A 19,537-nucleotide genomic window follows, 5' to 3' on the forward strand; every position below is an offset into this window, starting at 1 on the left:
TTGTTTCTATATTTTGCATACCCTGAAGGGTTTTGTCTAAACAATTTATTTGTCCCCGTTTGTGCTTCTTATTTGAATCGAAGTTAAAACGTCTTTTGAAGTTGCAGTTGTCACTTTTGGGTGAAAACTTTGGATCTCCAGCATTTTGATTTCTCAGTGATGAGAAATAGTAACACTGTTTTCTTTTTTATCTTGATTGCCATTCTGTTTTGATTGTATCCATCAAATCTCAAAATGTGAATAGTTTTCATAAGGCAAAAACACACACGCACGCACCCTCGTTCCTTCATCTACAGTACAGATTTAGAAATAATTGTAAATCAGAACCGGGAAGAGTAAAGGAACTGTTTGGTTTATGTAATGAATGCCCTATTTTCTGAGTTAACTTCTAACGGCTCTCTCACAACACGTGGCTCCAGAGAGATCTTAGTAGCCAAGACCAGAGTTGGACAATTAGCCTAACCAGACTAAATTGTTAAAGAAGAAGCTTAAAGGGTAAGTTAACTCCAAAATGAAAATCACACTTTTTTTCCTCTTAGAGTAGCTAGCATACATTTAGCTGCTGCCCACGTCCACAGCTGTATTTTACCTCGCTTCCGTGTATTCTTCGCCAAAATTGGGTCATGCTGACTTTTTCCTGTCGTTAATACACTGACTATTGTGTAATATTTTCACCAGCACTAATGTCAAATAGGAATTAGTTGAGTTGTCTTTGTAGACGGCATTGCCTTCTTCAAACTATGTCTCCTTCACTGGAAAGAAATGTGCCTTTCTACGAGGAAAATACACCTGTATATTGTGTTTGTCCCAAGCTTTAGCTAGCACTTCTTTATTTACAGGCAGCAGTCCCTGGGATCCATCAAAGGCACCTTCTCCATAAAATGTGTCTTAAATCAACTTTCACACAGACGGCGCAGTCGGGAAAATGCAATCCTCCGATAGCATATTTTATGGAGCGGTGTGAACTTGCTTAACCTCCTTGAGAATGATACGTCTCACAAATGTCACTTGCGTCATATTAGTGCAACCTCCATCTCCCTCCGGCCCCCAAACTCCTTACACTGCATTGTGATTTTTTGTTTTGGCCATGTTTCATTTTTTGATGAATTAATATTTTGATGAATGCCACTGTATCAAGGCCTTTAACAGCATTGTGTTGATATAAGTGTTTTTCTATCCTCGTACAAACGACACTGGACAAATGTTTTTCAACTGTAAAATGTCCTGCTCAGTATGTATCTCGGTCAAAGCTATGGAATCCTCTCCAAAGATGTTTGTTTTTAATCAAGTAAATCCTCAAATATTGATATGCATATCATCCTCAAAATTGCAGTATTGGGTCAGACTACACGACTTGTATAGATAATTCTAGATCGAACTGTGTCTGAATGTGCTTTCCATTTGCCGTTTCCCGATGTCTAATATATATCAGTGCAGAAGTTTGCTTCTGCTGCTTTCTCCTCAGCACAAAGTACAGATTTCTACTCGTATTTTTCTCCCTTAAAACTTTCCACAGTGGCTGATGAGTATGGAAGTGTTGCTATCAGTTGTCAGTTTTACCGTGTTATGATATCGATTTGATGTTTGTTATTTCAGTTGGGTGCAGAGCTTTGGGCACGAGGGTCTCGGACTGCTGCTGGACGTTTTGGAGAGGTTGCTGTTCAAGAAACCGTACGTTTGCACCCTCACTCACGTGTATTCGTGTGCAGACTCACCTATCTCACTCTCAATTCTTGTTTCAGAGTCCTGTATCTGTTTCTGACAATGTTCACTCATTTCCAACACCCCTGCATAGAGTTTGGAGTCTTCATGCTTTACTTTAGAGGCCGACTGCTCCTCATTACTCTCTTTTGTCCCCAGGCAAGAGAAGCTTGACAAAAAGAATCAACACAAAGTTGTCCAGTGTCTCAAAGCCATCATGAACAATAAGGTAATGACAATAGATTTATTTTTTGTTTATTGTCAGCAGACCCATGTGATACTGTTTCTTCATTTTGGTAGAATGGTAAGTTGCGTAGTTTGTTAAACCTTAGATGAATGCTTTTATTCTCCAAACACTAGGGGTGTCATTCTTTACTAGCATTTTGTTTTGTTGAAAGAAAACGGGTATGGAGGAATATTATTTTCTGTTAATTTAAAGATTTAGTTTGTATTGTTTTTCAATGGTTATTTGTGTCTGTGGACATCATAGCCCACATTAAGTTTATCTGGGAGTGCTTGCAGTTTGATGAATTCTCATAGGCTCATTAAAGGGGCAGCTGTGGTGGCGGGTGTTCGCCCACCAAATGTGTACTATTCCTACATTCATTGTTATTCAGTTTTGTCCTTTTACCCTTCGGGGAAAAAAATCTATCTGAAATAACTTTTTGTATTTTGAGTTGAGAATTTTAATCCCATCCACGTCAACATCTGGTGTTTTCATGCAATTACCAAATTAGGCACCTGGGATTTCAATTACAACGGGTTTATGACCAGTGGAGAAGAAGAGTAGCTGCACAACACTATGGAGCCAATTGGGGGGAGTTCTACTAATGTCCTGATGCAATCTGGATGATGCTGTGTGACATATTTGCACAGATCCAAGTTTCCTTGAAGTGAACTTTCCAAAAAGTCCTCACTTAACAGAGAGAGTGTGTGACTAAGAGAGTGTTGGTGAAAAGAAAGAGAAGTGAGAAAACAACTTTATTTGCAGATTCTATGTGGTAATGTACTAGACAACACATCAGTAACCATACATCACACAACAGTGTGTCTCTGTTTCTGTGTTGTGTGTGTGTGTGTGAATATTGCATCTCAAACAGAGCAGTCTATTTGCCTTAACAGATCTTCAGTTTCCTTGGAAAGGCAAAATAGACTTTTGGTTATGGATTTAGTGTGTGAGTTTAGTTCCTGCGACTCCTTTTTATAGGAGCCGTGGACAATAGAGAACTACATTAAGAAACTACCGCCCAGGTTTTAAAGGACATGTGCTTGAAAATATGTTCCATTGAAGTGTCTTTATTTCACAAAGCTTCCGCTTTTTCCTCCTTGTTTGCTGATAGTCCACAGTTGCTCTGGAAATTGAAAAAAATTAAGATCTTGCCACATGGCGCTAAAACCCAACGGAGACAGAAATACAGGCGCTTTGGCACAAAGTGTGCTGTAAGGTCTCGTGTAATCCTGCGTCTCAACAGGCGCCAGACGCCAGCATTTACCCGGAGGCCTCTCTGTCAGCCCAGACCTTTCCCTGGCTAGAGAGGAATCTTGGGATGGGAAGTACCCACAATGCCAAGAAGACAGGTGTTCTCTGCCAGCTGTCAGTGCAACCTTTTTTTCTCTCCTTCTCCTTCTTCTCCTCCTTCTCCTTCTTCTTCTCCTTCTTCTTCTTCTTCTTCCGCGTGAAGTCACACAGTTGCATATTTCCTATTGTCTGTCACCAATGTTAAAAGTTACCACCCTGTGAAAGTGCCCTTTGAACAACTTCACAGTATCAAGGAAACCAATTATCTAATATAGATTAGTACACAGTATACAACTCTGAATTTGAATTTTATTGCGACCCACAGACTACAATGTTGCTCGTTGTTTACACTCTTTATCTTCTATATACGCTTAGCACTGACAGATGGCTGTCACAGTTAATCTTTCTTTTATTTCTGGAGATTTAGCAACAACTGGCTTCTTCAGCGCAAAAAGTACACCGTTTAATTACTGTGCTCTGGTCATGAAGTATGTTTTGTGAAGCCATCAATTATTTGAACAGTTTAATGCATGAAGCAAAGCTAAATATAGGGGGATGTACCATGACGGACATAACAGAAATGTGACAGAAAAGTAATAATATTTCTAAAAAAGTAAGCAAACTAACATAACTGCTCAGATACTAGGACACATTTGAATAGTACACAACTTGCGTCGCTGACTGCCTTTTCAAATGTATAAAGCCCACATCAAACAGGCAGACCGGAAATTAGATTTGAGTGCCCAGTAATGTTTGGTGTCGGGTCAACAGAAGCACTTTGCAATCGTTTTTCAAAAGAGAGGAAACACATCACTTTTTGATGCTTTCCTTGGTAAAAGAAAGGCCAAATTAATTCCAATACAAAGGGTGAATTAAGTGTAACTCATTATTTGTCCCGGACATTTTAATTTCCCCCCCCAAAAAATGAATTTAACCACAAGCAATGAATGGACGTGTGTTCTCATTGTTCAGCAGTAATTACTAATAAGGGTGGTCAATCATCTGTCAACCTCTGAATAAGAAAAAAAAGAAACAAAAGTTAACCTTCAGTCTAACTTTGGCCAAACATTTGATCATTCAAACTTAATTCGGACTGAAGGTTAATATATTTAGATTTTTGAATACATGTTGTGTTCCTAAGGTAATACAATTTGGGTGTCACTGTTTCACAGCACATTGTCCTCTTGTTGTTGCAAATGGGGGAGAATCACAGCATATCTGGGTAATCATGTTTTGTATTTGTGTTTACTGCAGTATGGCTTGGATCGAATCCTGGGGGAGGAGAAGAGTCTCTCGTTACTGGCAAGAGCCATTGATCCCTCCCAGTCTGCCATGATGACTGACGTGATGAAGCTGCTGTCAGCCATCTGCATTGTGGGCGAAGAGAACACGTATGCTCTGCCTTCATTCATTCTGTCAACATATCCATGTCTTTTGTCATTTTTGAAAGACGACATTTTATTCTTTAGCAATCGTGAGACTGGGTTGATAACTGCCATTTATTAGTCATTATCAATTAAAATCAAAGGGTTTTGCAGGGCCTCTAATAGAGGAGGTGAAGCACAAAACAACCAACACTCAGCGAAAGGCTGAACTGACACAATGTATGAGTTAAATATTTGGAATAAGTGGCAAGAAGGCCTATAGCTTGTGAGTGCCTGGAAAAAAAAATGCTGAAAATAGGTTGAGAGATTAAACGTGGCTGCAGTGTCATGTTGGATAGGAACAAAAAAATAAAAACAATATATATATAGTACAGTATGCATTTTTAAGTTAGACTAGTATGTCCAGTTGTACAAAAGTTGAGTTAATTATTGATCAATATAACTTTGATCCGTTTTGATTTTCATCACGATCCTACTCCAGTCATAAGTTCCGTTTCACCGTGAAGGTGGTGAAATCCCCGAGAAAAAGCCCAAACATTTGCATCAAATTGCCAATAAAGGAACCTTGAGCGCAGTGGAAAAGGACAGAGCTCACGGTCTAAATCCCTTTAATGTATGGCTTTTTTTTTTTTTTACAAAGGTGTTCTCATGCATTTCATGTTTTCATTTTAGTTTGGAAAAGGTCCTTGAAGCAATCACCACAGCAGGCGAGTGGCGAGCGATGGAGCGGTTCAGTCCCATTGTCCAGGGACTACGAGATCGTTCGGTTCAATTACAAGTAAGTGCAAAGTACATGAACTGTACAGCTTTTGACACCTGGTCGTTTCCCTCATATCTCTGGGATGAAATATGTGATGACTATCTCAACATATCACAACCGCTCCGTGCTCAACGGTCTAGTCACACAATCTTTAATCTTGATAGTCTTTGTTATAATCATTGAAGCACCTGTATAGAGACTATCATTGTACCTATTATTATTGTTATCAAACTTCCTGTATGTTGAGTGGCTTGTGTTTGTTCATTGTTTTCGGAGGGATTGGTTTATGTATCGAACCTCAAGTGTCCAACTTGAGGTTCGAACCGTTTCATCTGATTTTTTCTATTTGCAGTAATGAACACAATACTTGTGGTATTAGTTGCTCAATTGAGATGAAGATTTTCCAGTTGCATTACAAACTACAGTACGTACTGGAGAACGAGGAATCATATCATTGTGCAGTCAAATCAACACTAAAACAACAGCTAAGGAAAAACACAATGACGCAACAATAACAAGAGTTAACAATGAAACAAACACAGATTTCTCTAATCTATGGACAAAGAAGCTTTTCCTTTCTCGTGCCGATAAATTAATATATTGTAAACTCCGAGTCCCCCTCTTAATCCACCTTATGGTTTGACAAATCTTTTCCCCGTCCATGTCCATTTTCCATTTTCCATTTATTCATCGGACGCACTCCCTTCACATGTAATCCCTCTCTCTCTGTGGACATAATTGTCCACACGTATCATCTCTCTGCTGATACGTACTCTTGAGATGTTGCACTTGGGCTGCTTTAAACCGGGACGGCATCGGTTTATGTCACAATAATGTAATTCATGATTAAAGTATGTTGTCTGCATTTTTAATTGGTAGCTGAGGGATGGGAAGAGAGTGCTCATTCATCCAATAACACACACACATATTCAGCAGATGAGCAAAAAAGTCTAAAATACGTGACCATTTGCTCCTTTGGTTGTTTTCTATACTCGTGCAATGGCCAATGTTAAACTGGAATGAATGATGGTACCTTGTTTTTGCCAACCTGAAGCAAATATCCGTAGCATTTTCTTTCAGTTTGCTGTAACTACCTTTGACAGGTGCAAAGCCGTAGGGACGCGCTAAGAGGGTGGAAGCAACGGAGGAGGAAAATAGTGAGGGAAGGATTTGATGCTTTGTTATTACTTTCCACTTCCTAATACACAGCACAGTTTCATTTTAGCCTTGTGCATTATTAAAGCCCAGCTACTGTTATCCTGACCATGATACTGTGTGGCCAAAGGCTCGCTGTCCTACTGGACTACATTTATACACAGCCTCCTCTGACTGGCAGCCTCTGGCTCCGGGAAAACACATATTATACAGAAAGTGTAAACGGACCCTTTCAGTGAAAGATGCCAGAATTCTTTCTTAAAGTCCGAGTGTCTTTACATATCTGTGATGACTGAATATGCGGATATGAATGACTGAAATGTATGATGGGCTGGAAGCGAATTACAGACTTGGAATACTCTCATACTGTTGCCTCTATATTGTTCTATTCATGGAAAATGATGGAAAGTATTGCTGGGATCTTTCTTGCCCCCCCCTTTGTCTCTTGTTATTGATTAAGTGTTTCCAGTAAGGGTCAACTCTCTGCGTATTGATTTAATATTGAATGCACGTGTGTACACTGGAACCAAAGGGTATTTGGACTTTAGGCAATCATTCAAATATTTGTTACCATCTTTAAATATAACAGTGGGATTGTTTTCTCGACGGCCATTGCACCCCAGGGACATGTCAAGAAGATGGTTTTGTGACACTTTGTAATGCTACCGATGCATACCAATTATAATATTCAAATTCTACTTTGAAGACTGGTAATAACTGAACTTGAGTGCCATGACAAAAGAATAACGTGCATAATCAAATTTACAATGAAGCTGAAAACATCTGAATACCCTTCCTTGGCTTTAGCATAGCCACACCCTGTTTTCACACATGAGTGGATTGCGTTACTGATCAATAATTGATTTTTGCCCGGCTAGTTGAAGAGTCACAGGATGCGCCGGTCCCTGAGCAGTAAACCAAGCTCATAGAGGAGTGAAAAACTGCTTCCAAAAGAGCGAGTTTGCCCTTAAATTGACAGTTAGTTTTGTGTGTATGGGACTGCAGTTGCTGCATTAATATTAAAATCAGCACCCCCTGGTTGGTGGCTGAAGAAAATAGACATGCATTAGTTATGGTCCTCTGCTTCCAAGGACATAACTCATTTTGAATGCATGCCGGCATGCTTTTCATCAACTTCTGGAAGAAGAAGTCAGTCATCTCTTTCTCTGGTTCTCCCTCTGCTCTCTCTCATTATCTCTCTCTGTCTGTTCTGTGTACCCTTCATGTTGCAGGTGGCCTGCATGCAGCTCATCAATGCACTAGTAACATCCCCTGATGAGCTGGACTTCAGGCTGCACATCAGAAATGAATTCATGCGCTGTGGCCTGAAAGAGATATTGCCGGTAAGCGCACGCGCACACACACACACACACACACACACTGCCAATATAAACTCACACCCACCTTGTATTAATATTTAAATGAGTTGTCCACTTCAGTGGAATATTGTAGATTTGCTCCAGCAAATAATTTATGAAACACAGAGGAGAGTTTGCACGTCCTCTGTCTGTGCCAGCACCCACAATCCAATAAGGTTTCTAGTGCCTTGGCTAATAATCTTCTTACTGGCTTTTATGCCTTCTACCTAACATATTTATCTGTAAACATTGTTACTGGAGCTGCCAAGACAACAAAATAAATTAAAGCGAGGAGCAGGTCCTTACACCGGTTTATCATGATTAGTAATACTGTTTAGAATGAGCTCCTTGTCGTCACTTGTACTTGATGCTTCCCCTTTTGGTGCCAACGTCAGAGGGGATCTCTGATTTATTTTTGCTTTATTCCAATCTCTTTTTTTAAATTTTTTATGCGTTTTACCTTTTTTTTCATCTTTTTCCCGCCTTAATCTATCGGCAGAAACTGACCACCATCAGGAATGAGGGCCTTGACATTCAGCTAAAGGTGTTTGAGGAGCACCGAGAAGAGGACATGATGGAGTTCTCTCACAGGCTGGAGGACATCAAGAGCGAGCTGGAATATCCTTGTCATTATTACCAACACGTGCACCACGGAGTTCTAATGCAGTGTCTGTTTCTTGTAAATGTGGCTGACATGTAAACCCTTCTGGCATCCAGCTGGGGTCAGTTGTTCCCAAAAAAAGATAAAATGTTGTTACTTTTATATTAATTTCAGTAGCTTCTTCATTTTTAAATGTGAAATGCAGTGTTTGCCCAAAAGTCCTTGACTCTCTGCACCGATGTGGGGGATGTGTTCAGTATTGTGCAGAGTATGGTGAAGGACAGCAGTGCGGAGCCCTATTTCCTCTCCATACTGCAGCACCTGATGCTCATACGCAACGACTACTTGGTCAGGTAAAAATCAGCAGCACACACAAGACTCACAGAACATGAATTATCTAAAGTGTAATGGAGCATGCGTTCTCTTTTATTCACTTCTCAATCGTCTTCTCCCCTTTCTGTATTATTTTTCTTTATGCTCTGCTCTGAAGTGTACAGTAATGTAACGTATGGTCCATGTGTGGAAAAGGATGACCGAGTTTTAATCTCTCATGTTAGCCGAATGCACACACGCGAGCAAAGGTCTCAGCATCTTTTGAACACTGGTAATGATGTGCACTGATGAAGAGCTTATGATTCGTGGGGGTCTCACGCCTTAAACCCCAACTCAATGACATTGGCTAACAAAGAGAATGGTGTCTCTTTCATCTCTAGTCAATCTACAGCAGCCATGGCTCCTGAGTATTTCTCATCTCCTATTAATGGTACTTTTCAAAGGCTTAATTCCTGCCAGTTCTCTTGCAGCAGGGTGTGTGTTAAACCTTGGCTTGATCAAAAGATGGAGCTCTAGTTTTTTTTTCTTCTCCCACCCAAAATCAACACCTGAGCGAGCTGTCTGACACTCTGCTCTGGCTGTGGGCTGATTTTTGTTTTCTCCATCTGAAATTATTAGGAAATGTTAACATCGGTGTTATGGCTGCCAGCATTGCTACTATCTATTTTGCAAGCATGAATAACGGCATAAGAACATTGTCGCACGCACACAAACACGTTTCCCTCCAGGTCAGTCCAGTTCTAATTAACCATGGCATATCTAGACTACACATCCTTTGTTTCGTAATCTTCCGGCAGATAACCAGCTGGACCACATAGATTACAGTCACAGTTGTACTTTATATTATTCGTGCTTTATTGCCGATAATTCAATATTATGATTTGTCATCGGAATCTGCTGCTTAAACAATAGTCAATTGACCATTCTCTAATCCCCTCTACTGAAAATCAAATAATAATGTCCAATAAATTCGAGCAACTGTAACTAGGCATGGCAGTTCTGTCAGTTTTAATATTTGCTCTATTGAAAGCAACACTCGGTATACTGAATGAAGACTTCAGAGAGTGGTGTCTTTTTTTTTCCATGAGCAAAAAGGTTGAGGGATGAATTTAACTGTGTGTCTGTCTGCTCTAACCTAAGCTACTAACGTTGGCATGCCCAGGAAGCTTACCCCTTACCTTACAGAGCCCTCGAACCCGGAGACACTTCCAGGGTCGGGAAGCATTTCATAGTTTGTGGGATTATAGGTTACGTTTCCTGTTTATGATAGCACATCCACCCTGTAAGCGTTTCTTAGAGTTTTCTCACTGTGTGGAAGCCGGTCCAGGATGCCACCAGAGTTGAGGGTACCATTCGCTTCTCTCTCTTGCTCTAAACTGGTAAAAGCCTTTTCTCTTGAAAGCACGAGTCCTAACTCTTTTGTGCTTATTCAAGTATGTGACTTAACTTCACAGGGTTATACCACAATGAAATGGAACTCTTTGGGCTTTGGTAATTGTGACGGCAACTCTTTTACGGCCTCAGTGACTATTAAGATAAAAAGATCATATCATTAAAAATAATTGCTACAGTTGTCATGAAAGCAAGCTTTCTTTTGGTCTTCATGATGAGGTGGCCAGTGGCATTCAGTGCCTTTTTATAGTGCAGAGATGGTTCTGCAGATACACTTGCTAGGGTGACTGTGGCTCAGTGGTGAGCAGGGTTGTCCTTCAATCAGAGGATCGGCGGTTTGATCTCCGGCTCCGCTAGCCCATTTCAATGTGTCCTTGGGCAAGACACTTAACCCCAGAATTGCTCCCATAGCTGTGCCTACGTTGTGTGAATGTTAGTTAGTCGTGATGAGCAGGTGGCTTATTAGCTCCTCCCATCAGTGTGCGAATGGGTGAATGATGTCATGAAGTGTTAAAGCACTTTGAGTGGTCAGAAGATTAGAAAAGCACAAGTACAGACCATTTACATTGAGACAACACACAACAGCATTTCTATTTGATTATTGGAAGTATCGGGACTAATGTTGGCAACAAAAGTTGTTTTTTCTTTATAAGGACGTGGTTATCCTAAAGGCAAACCCATTATTGTTCACTGTATGTGCTAGATATTATTAAGAATGTGTTGCTTGTCCAATGCGTCGGTTAATGCCATGGATGATTGCATATTTTCACCTCCATTCTCGTCAGACTCTCCTTTGGTTGGCTTCAAGTATTTATTTTTAGAATACATTTTCAAGTTTTCCTCCGGCAGTTCCGTTCCCTTGATATCATTGATTTTCAGCATTGGCACATAAGTTGTCAAATCTCATGTGATCCTTTTTCATGCACGGCATCTCTCCTGGTGGAGTGATCTCTGATTTCAAGCAAAAAGAAAGTCCCTTTTCACACAGGGCTCTCAAATTCACAGTGATGAAAGGAACAGCAGCAGTTTGACTGACAACATGCCTCATGTCATTTGATTGGCAGTGTTTCCATCTTCATTCAGAACATAATTCCATCAGTTCACCTTCTAAATCATAGACATGGTATTCATACTATATACATACGTACATATATCAGATCCAGTCTCATTTTTGTTCGGAGGGGGTGGAAAGCATTGTCCCTGATTATCGATGTTTCTCAGTCTCAAAGTACGATGTGTTAATGATGTGTGGAAGGGATTTGGACTCTCGGCGACATTGTAGTGAGATAATGAGCAGATCAAACGGACATTTCCCCCTTTACAGCGCCGTGTAACCCAGCCTTGCATGTCAGCTGTTGCATTTTACTATCTCCTCTCTCCGATTGTGGCCTGCCCGCGGTTATTCTGTGATCATCGCCTTCGACAGAGTCATTTGAAACAATTTAACCGCAATTACTCAGCACCTGGTAATCGGTCGGTGTGCATTCCCTATTGTTCAATGCCATTGTTCACGGTTCTTATATTGAGGTGAGAGTTATAAATGAAAGTTTTAAGTCGTTTTAAAGAAACCAAAAGACCCTTAACTTATGTAGCATCGCGTTTACCATATTATAGGGCCAAGAATCAAGACCGTTAGCCTTCTCATTCATCATCAATGCAGCCTTACATTCAGGGAAAACAAAGGCAAAGAAACATCAACTGAAAATGTTTCATTCTCCATATTTATTTATAGAATACATGCTGTATATGTGTTTACAGGGAACGCGGTCTCTGTTCTTCTGTCACTGTTCATCCCTCATCATTATTATGTTTTCCTTTCTTTTGCTATCTTTTAACCTGCCATCGTTGTGTGGTGGCCTTTGGTGTCAGAGAGAGAGATGTGTAATAATTCTCTATAGACCCGATTCTCATGTCGACATCGTTAATTGTGTTGTTGGAGCAGGTTACATGTATTGTGATGCTGTATTGTCAACTGGTTTCGAATCGCATCTGTTGTGCAAACATGGGGCTTTTTATTTGACTCGCTAAGGCACCATGATGGTGGGTCGCCCCTGCTTGCAGCCCCCTGTTATGCGAAGAATCTCTGATATCTCATATGTATTTGTGGAGAAGTTGATGGTATGCGCCACATTTTCTCACTAACCCTGCTTCTCCTTCAGATATTTCATTTTCTCTCACGCTTCACTCTGTCTAGATAACAGCTCTTGCTCAAATGCATACACATGACTGATTAAAACAATTGAATCAAATCAAATACAATGTATCCCCCCCCCCGTGTCTTTTTCTTCTGGTCTCCTGTTGACTCTCTTGTCTCACTTGTCCGGACTCTCAGGCCCCAGTACTTTAAGATCATCGAGGAGTGTGTGTCTCAAATCGTGCTGCACCGTAGCGGCACTGACCCAGACTTCAGTTACCGCAAGCGCCTAGATGTGGACTTCGGCCACCTCTTAGGCAAGTCCCACACTTCTGGCAGTTTATGTACATTACAGGTATTTTAATGAAACGTAAATGATTTTCACTCTGCTTTTTGTTTTCAGAGGTGTGCATAGATAAAGCTCGAACTGATGAGTACGAACAAAGAGCTTCAGAACTGGAGCAGAAGGCAAGTATTGACAAAAACAACTTTGATTTTAATCCCCAACAAATCCACTTCATCCGGCCAAAACAGAGCCCGCTAAGGCATTTATTCTAATTTGTTCCATAAAATAATATCTTTTTAGATAACAAAACATTAACACTTTGGGGTAAACATGGCACGGGTGATTCCTGGGGGCTTGTGTTGGTAAACAATAATGAGATCATAGCAGTAGCATTAGCAGTCAACACTTTTCAACACGCTTCAAATGCTCTTTGATTCTTTCCCAAAAAACCAGAGAAAAAAAATAGGTCTTTTGAAAGTGAGTATTACTGGTTATAAAATAATAATCAGACTGCTTACTTTAAAATTGTACAACCAAGGAGAGTTAAAAGCTAAATAAAAAGGTTATTTCTTGTCGATAACAATTGCACATATGCTCTAGATGTATCAGTTTGAGAACAGTGATATATATATATATATATATATATATATATATATATATATATATATATATATATATATATATATATATATATATATATATATATATATATATATATATATATATATACACACACACACACACGTTTTCTTCTTGTGTATGTTTTAATGTGTCCTACACTCCGAGCTATTATATTAAGGTTTATCTTTTTATGTTTGTAAATGTATCTTACTACAACGAGTATTTCGAACACACACACACATGCTTGTGAAATGTGTGAGGTCAAATGGATTGGCTGCTGGGATTAATTGAAGCAGCAGGTCGTAGATCCTTATTTTATATAGCCCAATATAACGAATGTTGATTCTATAAATTAATTACACCATTAGACTTGAAACGCTTACAACGAATAGCGCTTATATTACATCATTGTTACATTCATGCACTGGTCTGTGTCATTTGGATGTGTGTTTCTCTTTCCAGTTTGAAGAGGAGTTTCTAAGTAGACAGCAGGCGCAAGCTCAGCTGGTTAAGTGTGATGAAAAAATATCTGAACTCCAAGCAGAGCTGCAGGCCTTCAGATCCCAGGTAAATGACCTGTGTTGTGTTCAGTGTCCTCTTTCGTGCATTGTGTTCATTCTGTGAGATGTGAGATTGGATTGGATTACTCAACCAACCCCATTTAAATGGGGCATGTTGCAATTCAACTTTTTTGTGAGACTTTCTTCTTTTTTTTCCGCTGGAGCCTGCAGTTTGGGTTGAGGTGGAGGTTCTACTGACTAGCTGACACTAAGTCTAATAAGAACATTGACCAGTCCCTGTGTTGGCCATTTCTGAATCTATGATCTTCATCTCACGAGAGGAAATTGTTCTAAAATTTATTTATTCTGACATCCCTCTTCAAAGCCCCCTGGCTCGCAGAGTTGCTCCCATGTTCTGGCGCTGCAAGATAACTACACGCTCTGAGAGCAGAGGAGAACCTCCTTTTTTATTTTCCCCCGATAATCTTTCAATTTGAGTGAGCAAACAGAATGAATACTCAATCGTACCTTGGTTCGAATTGTGGTGGTACATTTAGCAAATACTGGCACACGCACACACACACACACACGCACACGCACACGCACACAGACACACACACACAAACACACACTCTGTCTCGCTGCCTTTGTCCATCTGTGTCAGTCTAACTCTCACCGTCACACATATACTCGCACGCTTGTTAAATCAGCGAAGGAGTTCTTCCCTCTCGAGGCTCGTGGCGGAGTAAAGGCCCGGGGCTGACCTTTTAGTGTGCGTCTTTAATCTGAAACCGCCACATGGATCAATAAGCCATTTGCTCTGTATGATACAATTTACGGAACTTTGTAGCCGCAGTTATAACATTTGATTTTTAGCTTGACAAAAAGAAAAATCTAAAACAAGAAAAACTAATCATTGTGGGAAGGTTCTGGACAAGAATCCTGATCGTTTTGGAGCATTCAGCCTCTGCACGACGGTTGAGAGACCACGCCTCCGCTATCCGGAGCACAGTGGTATTAAAGCGGAAAGCCTATTGTGTAGTCACACTTGGCAGATGCTGTATTTAGTCTGCTTACCTTTTTTTTCTTGTTTGAAATGTGAATTCCCATCATCAAGAGAAATAAGACAAGAGAAATAACACGTGTTATTTCTTGCTGCTGAACACCAGCAACCAGCTAACCAGCTGACGTTGTGCTGTCTTTATATTCTGAATGAACCCCCTTAAGAGACCAAAATCAAGAATGACTTAATTTCAGCAACAAGTCTCATCACCATTGCCACAGTATGACGCCATAATGTGTTTTTAATAGTTTTTGGAAATGTCAGTGGAGTTCTCTGGAGCTACAGCATATTATGCTTCAGCTACACAGTCAGTATTTTATAATAATCTTGGATTTGGTAATTGAGATTTGGTGATCATGGTTAAAAAAAAAAGTATTCAAGTGCCTAGCTCCAGGATAACTCAATAGTGCTTCTTCATTTGGGTTTTATTAATTAAAAGAAAGTTGTAATTCAATCAGGAAATGAAAGTAATCAAGGTAAATAGAATGTTGATTCTATAAAAATAATTACACCATTAGACTTGAAACAATTGCATTACGTCCTTGTTACATTCATGTAATGTGGGAGAGTGCGTCTGTGTTATTTTGTGTTTCTCTTTCCAGTTTGAAGAGGAGTCTCTAAGTAGACATCATGTTCTCTCCCTACCTTTCCAGTTTGGAGCTGTACCTGTGGTTCTGTCCTCCGCCCATGTCGTACAAGCATCATCTTCCTCAGCGCTCCTGTCTGGGCCTCCACCTCCTTCTCCCCCACCTGGCATGCCCGCTCCCCCTCCCCCACCACCTTTACCTGGTTGTCTTGCGCCACCTCCGCCACCCGGAGGGCCTCCTCCTCCCTTTGGTGCCCCCCCTCCACCCCCTCTAGGGTTTGGTGGTGGTCTGGGCTCCCCCACTCACCATGTGCTGCCTTATGGCCTCAGGCCGAAGAAGGACTTCAAGCCTGAGACCGCCATGAAGCGCCTCAACTGGTCCAAGGTGAAACACTGCAAGCACTTTCTCATCTTTTACCGAGGCCATTTTTATGCAATGCAGTCTAATGTACCAATAACTAAAAAACAATCAACAACTCAAACTCAACACAATAAGATAAGATAAGAGATAAAATAATCCTTTATTAGTCTCTCAGTGGGGAAATTACAGGATTACAGCAGCATTGCTCACAGTAATAAGTAAAAAACAGGTAGTATAATAACAGAAATAAGATAAAAGAGTAAAAACAAGAAGAATATTATATATACAGACGGAGTAGAAATAGAATAAAGTGTATAAAATAAATAAAAAAATTAAAAAGTACTTAAACGTATTAGTATTGCACCAGTGGGTGGGCTAAAGTGCTGTTCAGTGCGAAGTCCAAAGTGTTCGAAGTGTTTGTGGCCTACTGAGAGCTCAGCTTGTTGTGTAGCCTGACAGCAGCGGGGAGAAAGGACCTGCGGTCTACAATATAAAGAGAGATTAGAGATGTTTTCCCGTTGTGCTGGATCATGGTGAACATAAGGTTTGGGACAAGAAACTTAAAAATTGAGGCCAGATATTTATAGTGGCCCTTTCCTTCGCGCCGTCTTCCTTTTGTTCTTGATGTTCGTTGGCAGAACCTGAACAGTACAGATGTTTCTCTAAGAATTAAACAACAACTTCCTAACTCTGTGCCAAGCAAGTAATAATAATTGAAAATAACAGATGATCAGATGCTGTTGTCAGAGCAGCCTTAGTGGTACCTCCGCAGATGTTGTTCTCTGCAGAGCAATATTGGTTCTCACCACATGTGATATTAGTTTGTGGTTTGATTAATAATTTAATCTCAGATGTGCATGTACATGTGGGGTACAGGTGTTCGGCAAACCAAACCATATGCTTGCAATTTGAAAGTGGCATGAGAAGGACCTGTCTTATGGCACAGCTGTATGAGGCCCCCACATGTGGTTATGTTTGGGACCAAGCTGTTCGGAAACTTCTTCAGTAATAAGACTTCAAACTTCCAACTCTTGCTGAGTGGTTTTACAGAGTAGGGACTACAAACTAGCGATTAGAGTTCTGTGACGACACTGTTTCTGACAGACAGGAAGCCGTGGCAAACTGTTGGCTTTTCACTTTTCTTATGAGCACTGTGCAAACAGATACAACCTTAAGTTCAATATTCACAAGCATTTCAGCCCGACTTTGGTCCACCAGGTTGTAGCACGAATGCATTAAATAATACCAACACATTGAATGATTATTGATGAGCCTCGAAAGGTTCAAAACATTTGCATTGTAGACTACATGCGGCCGAAATGAGCTTCCTCCGTAGGGTGGCCGGGCTCAGCCTTAGAGATAGGGTAAGGAGCTCGGACATCAGGGGGGAGCTTGGAGTCGAGTCGCTGCTCCTTCGTGTCGAAAGGAGTCAGCTGAGGTGGTTCGGGCATCTAGTCAGGATGCCTCCTGGACGCCTCCCATTAGAGGTTTTCCGGGCACGTCCAACTGGTAGGAGGCCCCGGGGAAGACCGAGGACACGCTGGAGGGATTATATCTCCCGGCTGGCCTTGGAACGCCTCGGGATCCCCCAGAATGAGCTGGAAAGTGTTGCGGGTGAGAGGGAGGCCTGGGTCGGCCTGCTGAACCTGCTGCCACCGCGACCTGATAATGGATAAGCGGGTGATAATGGATGGATGGATGGATGGATGGACTACATGCATTGGTTGATGATGTGAAGTTGAGTGATTGCACCCAGAAATAATCAGTATAAAGCCTATATTAAATATTTAAAAAATCATTAAATTCCCCTCGGGGCAACACCCTTTTCGAAAAGGAAATTATTATTATTTTCTTTAAAGTTTCCTTTCTGGAGGTTGCTACTGAGCTCCTGACTCGCACACAGTGACTGTGATGTTACATACACACAAACCGCTTTATAAGTCAAAGGTTTCTAACACAAGTTAAACAGGTCATAATTCCCCCTCTAATATTGCTGTGCAAACATCTTCAAATAACAGTATTTATTTAAGCTTCTCGATCAATCGGGGCATTCCTATTCCAGTTATTAACTGGCAGATTACCAGGACATACACCTACTTTGGGAACTGGCTCGCCAATATATGGATTGGTCTTTTATTGGCGTTGATGTGTGACTAATATCTGCTTCAAATTATGTGATTATTTATATTGACTAAATGTGCTGAACTGTGTTTGTTTTCAGATTCGTCCCCAGGAAATGTCAGAGGGCTGTTTCTGGGTGCGGGCAGATGAGAACCAATACGCGAAACCAGGATTACTCGGCAGAGTCGCTCTCACTTTTAGTTCACAAAGAACAGGTCAGACTCTCACTTTATGTTTTATATTTAATTTAGTTCCCAATTACACTTTTTTTCTGATATTCTGACATCTTGTCTTCCTGTCCCGACTTTGGCTTCAACTTTCAATGTGTTGCTCGGGAATAACATGGTTGAGCCGGAGCCGTAAAACAAGGAATGGATGCGAGAGACAAGTGCTAGAGTGCTCGCTTCGACCCTCAAGGCTACTGTTGGCAAACAAACTGCTTTTTATCACGCTCAGTGAATGGATAGGGGGGATAGCTATGCATGACGGAAGTCCGCACTATTATTTGTGAGTTTGATTTGGTGCAATTTCCTCTTCTGTTTAAAGCGTACGTGGAGGTCTTATAGAGCTAAATGAACTGGAATGTTGATTTAGCTACAGTTTCCTTATTTCATTTAAAGTTTACTTTATATACTGTCACTGGTGCAGGATATGGAGCAAAACTAATATTATGATTATCACAACGTTATCTCAACCTATGCGCTAGGTTAACTCCGTCGAGTGATATTCAGGCCATTATACGTTAAAATAGAAAAATAATGTCTAACTTTATCTGAACTGACTACATGTGGATGGTCTCACATCCTATCTCACCCCCCTTTATTAGCAGCTTCCGTACGGGACATATCTGCCAGCAGTCAGCACTCCTCGGTAAAGTCCCTGAGGTTACTATGCTGTGTTGGATTTTGGCGGCCATTTTGACTATTCCTGGTGGTAATGCTGCATGATAAGACACCATACAGTTACATCCTCACGCATTAGTATGGCTGGCAAGATGTGTAATATTCATGTACCAGGTTGTTGGGCTGATTAAAGCTGGAGCAGGAGGTAGCATGAGATGTTATCAGTCTTGTCCTCTCCTGTGCGTGGTCTATTAGTCCCTTCCCTGATGATTTATTCACATGCCTTGTGTTTTCTTTCTTGTCTTGTCACTGACTCGGCTAGCTTATGCCAATTTGAATTATTCATCCAGGTGTTATCTACCTGTCACAACTCTATGCCCCCCCCCCTCGCACTGCAAACCAGTACACCCCCTTGTTCCCTACCGTTGAGGTGTTGAATAATGGAGGCAATCTAAATGGCAAGCAGGTAGACAAACAGTCAAGCAGGTGTTCTCTGGAGAGTACAAAGGAAGGATGTCCTCCTGCAGACAGTACTTCTCGGTTAGGGTAATGTCCCAGAGCCAGCACAGGTTCTCTCACACTGCATTTTATTTTACAGTTATCATGAAACACTTTTCATCATATGGAGAGGCACAGAAAAGAACTGCCGCTCCGCGGTATGTCGGCTGCCAGGCTCGTTGCTGCTCATGAGTAATGCATTTGGGATTTGCCAGGAACGGCATGAAACACTCGACTAAATCAAACGTTTCTCAGTGTTTGAGTCCGTTCTCTACGTCGTGGTCCTCCTTGGGTCCTCCCGTCCCAGTGGAGGCCTAACTC

The 19,537-nt window shown here is 41.0% G+C and overlaps 1 protein-coding gene across 5 annotated transcripts in view; it reads left to right on the forward strand.

The window, feature by feature from the left end:
* LOC117747507 (protein diaphanous homolog 3-like) overlaps positions 1–19,537 on the forward strand; it is a 137,139-nt gene that overhangs the window by 23,393 nt on the left and 94,209 nt on the right. For all 5 annotated transcript variants that reach the window (XM_034556831.1, XM_034556821.1, XM_034556794.1 and 2 more), the window contains 12 exons: positions 1,597–1,671; positions 1,861–1,930; positions 4,475–4,611; positions 5,278–5,383; positions 7,753–7,863; positions 8,378–8,496; positions 8,716–8,832; positions 12,537–12,655; positions 12,742–12,806; positions 13,708–13,812; positions 15,462–15,779; positions 17,977–18,091. In XM_034556831.1, coding sequence (XP_034412722.1) covers positions 1,597–1,671; positions 1,861–1,930; positions 4,475–4,611; positions 5,278–5,383; positions 7,753–7,863; positions 8,378–8,496; positions 8,716–8,832; positions 12,537–12,655; positions 12,742–12,806; positions 13,708–13,812; positions 15,462–15,779; positions 17,977–18,091 — 1,457 coding nt within the window. The remainder of the gene's footprint in view (positions 1–1,596; positions 1,672–1,860; positions 1,931–4,474; positions 4,612–5,277; positions 5,384–7,752; positions 7,864–8,377; positions 8,497–8,715; positions 8,833–12,536; positions 12,656–12,741; positions 12,807–13,707; positions 13,813–15,461; positions 15,780–17,976; positions 18,092–19,537) is intronic.

This window comes from Cyclopterus lumpus, chromosome 3, assembly GCF_009769545.1.
Source record: "Cyclopterus lumpus isolate fCycLum1 chromosome 3, fCycLum1.pri, whole genome shotgun sequence".
Classification (NCBI taxonomy): domain Eukaryota; kingdom Metazoa; phylum Chordata; class Actinopteri; order Perciformes; family Cyclopteridae; genus Cyclopterus; species Cyclopterus lumpus.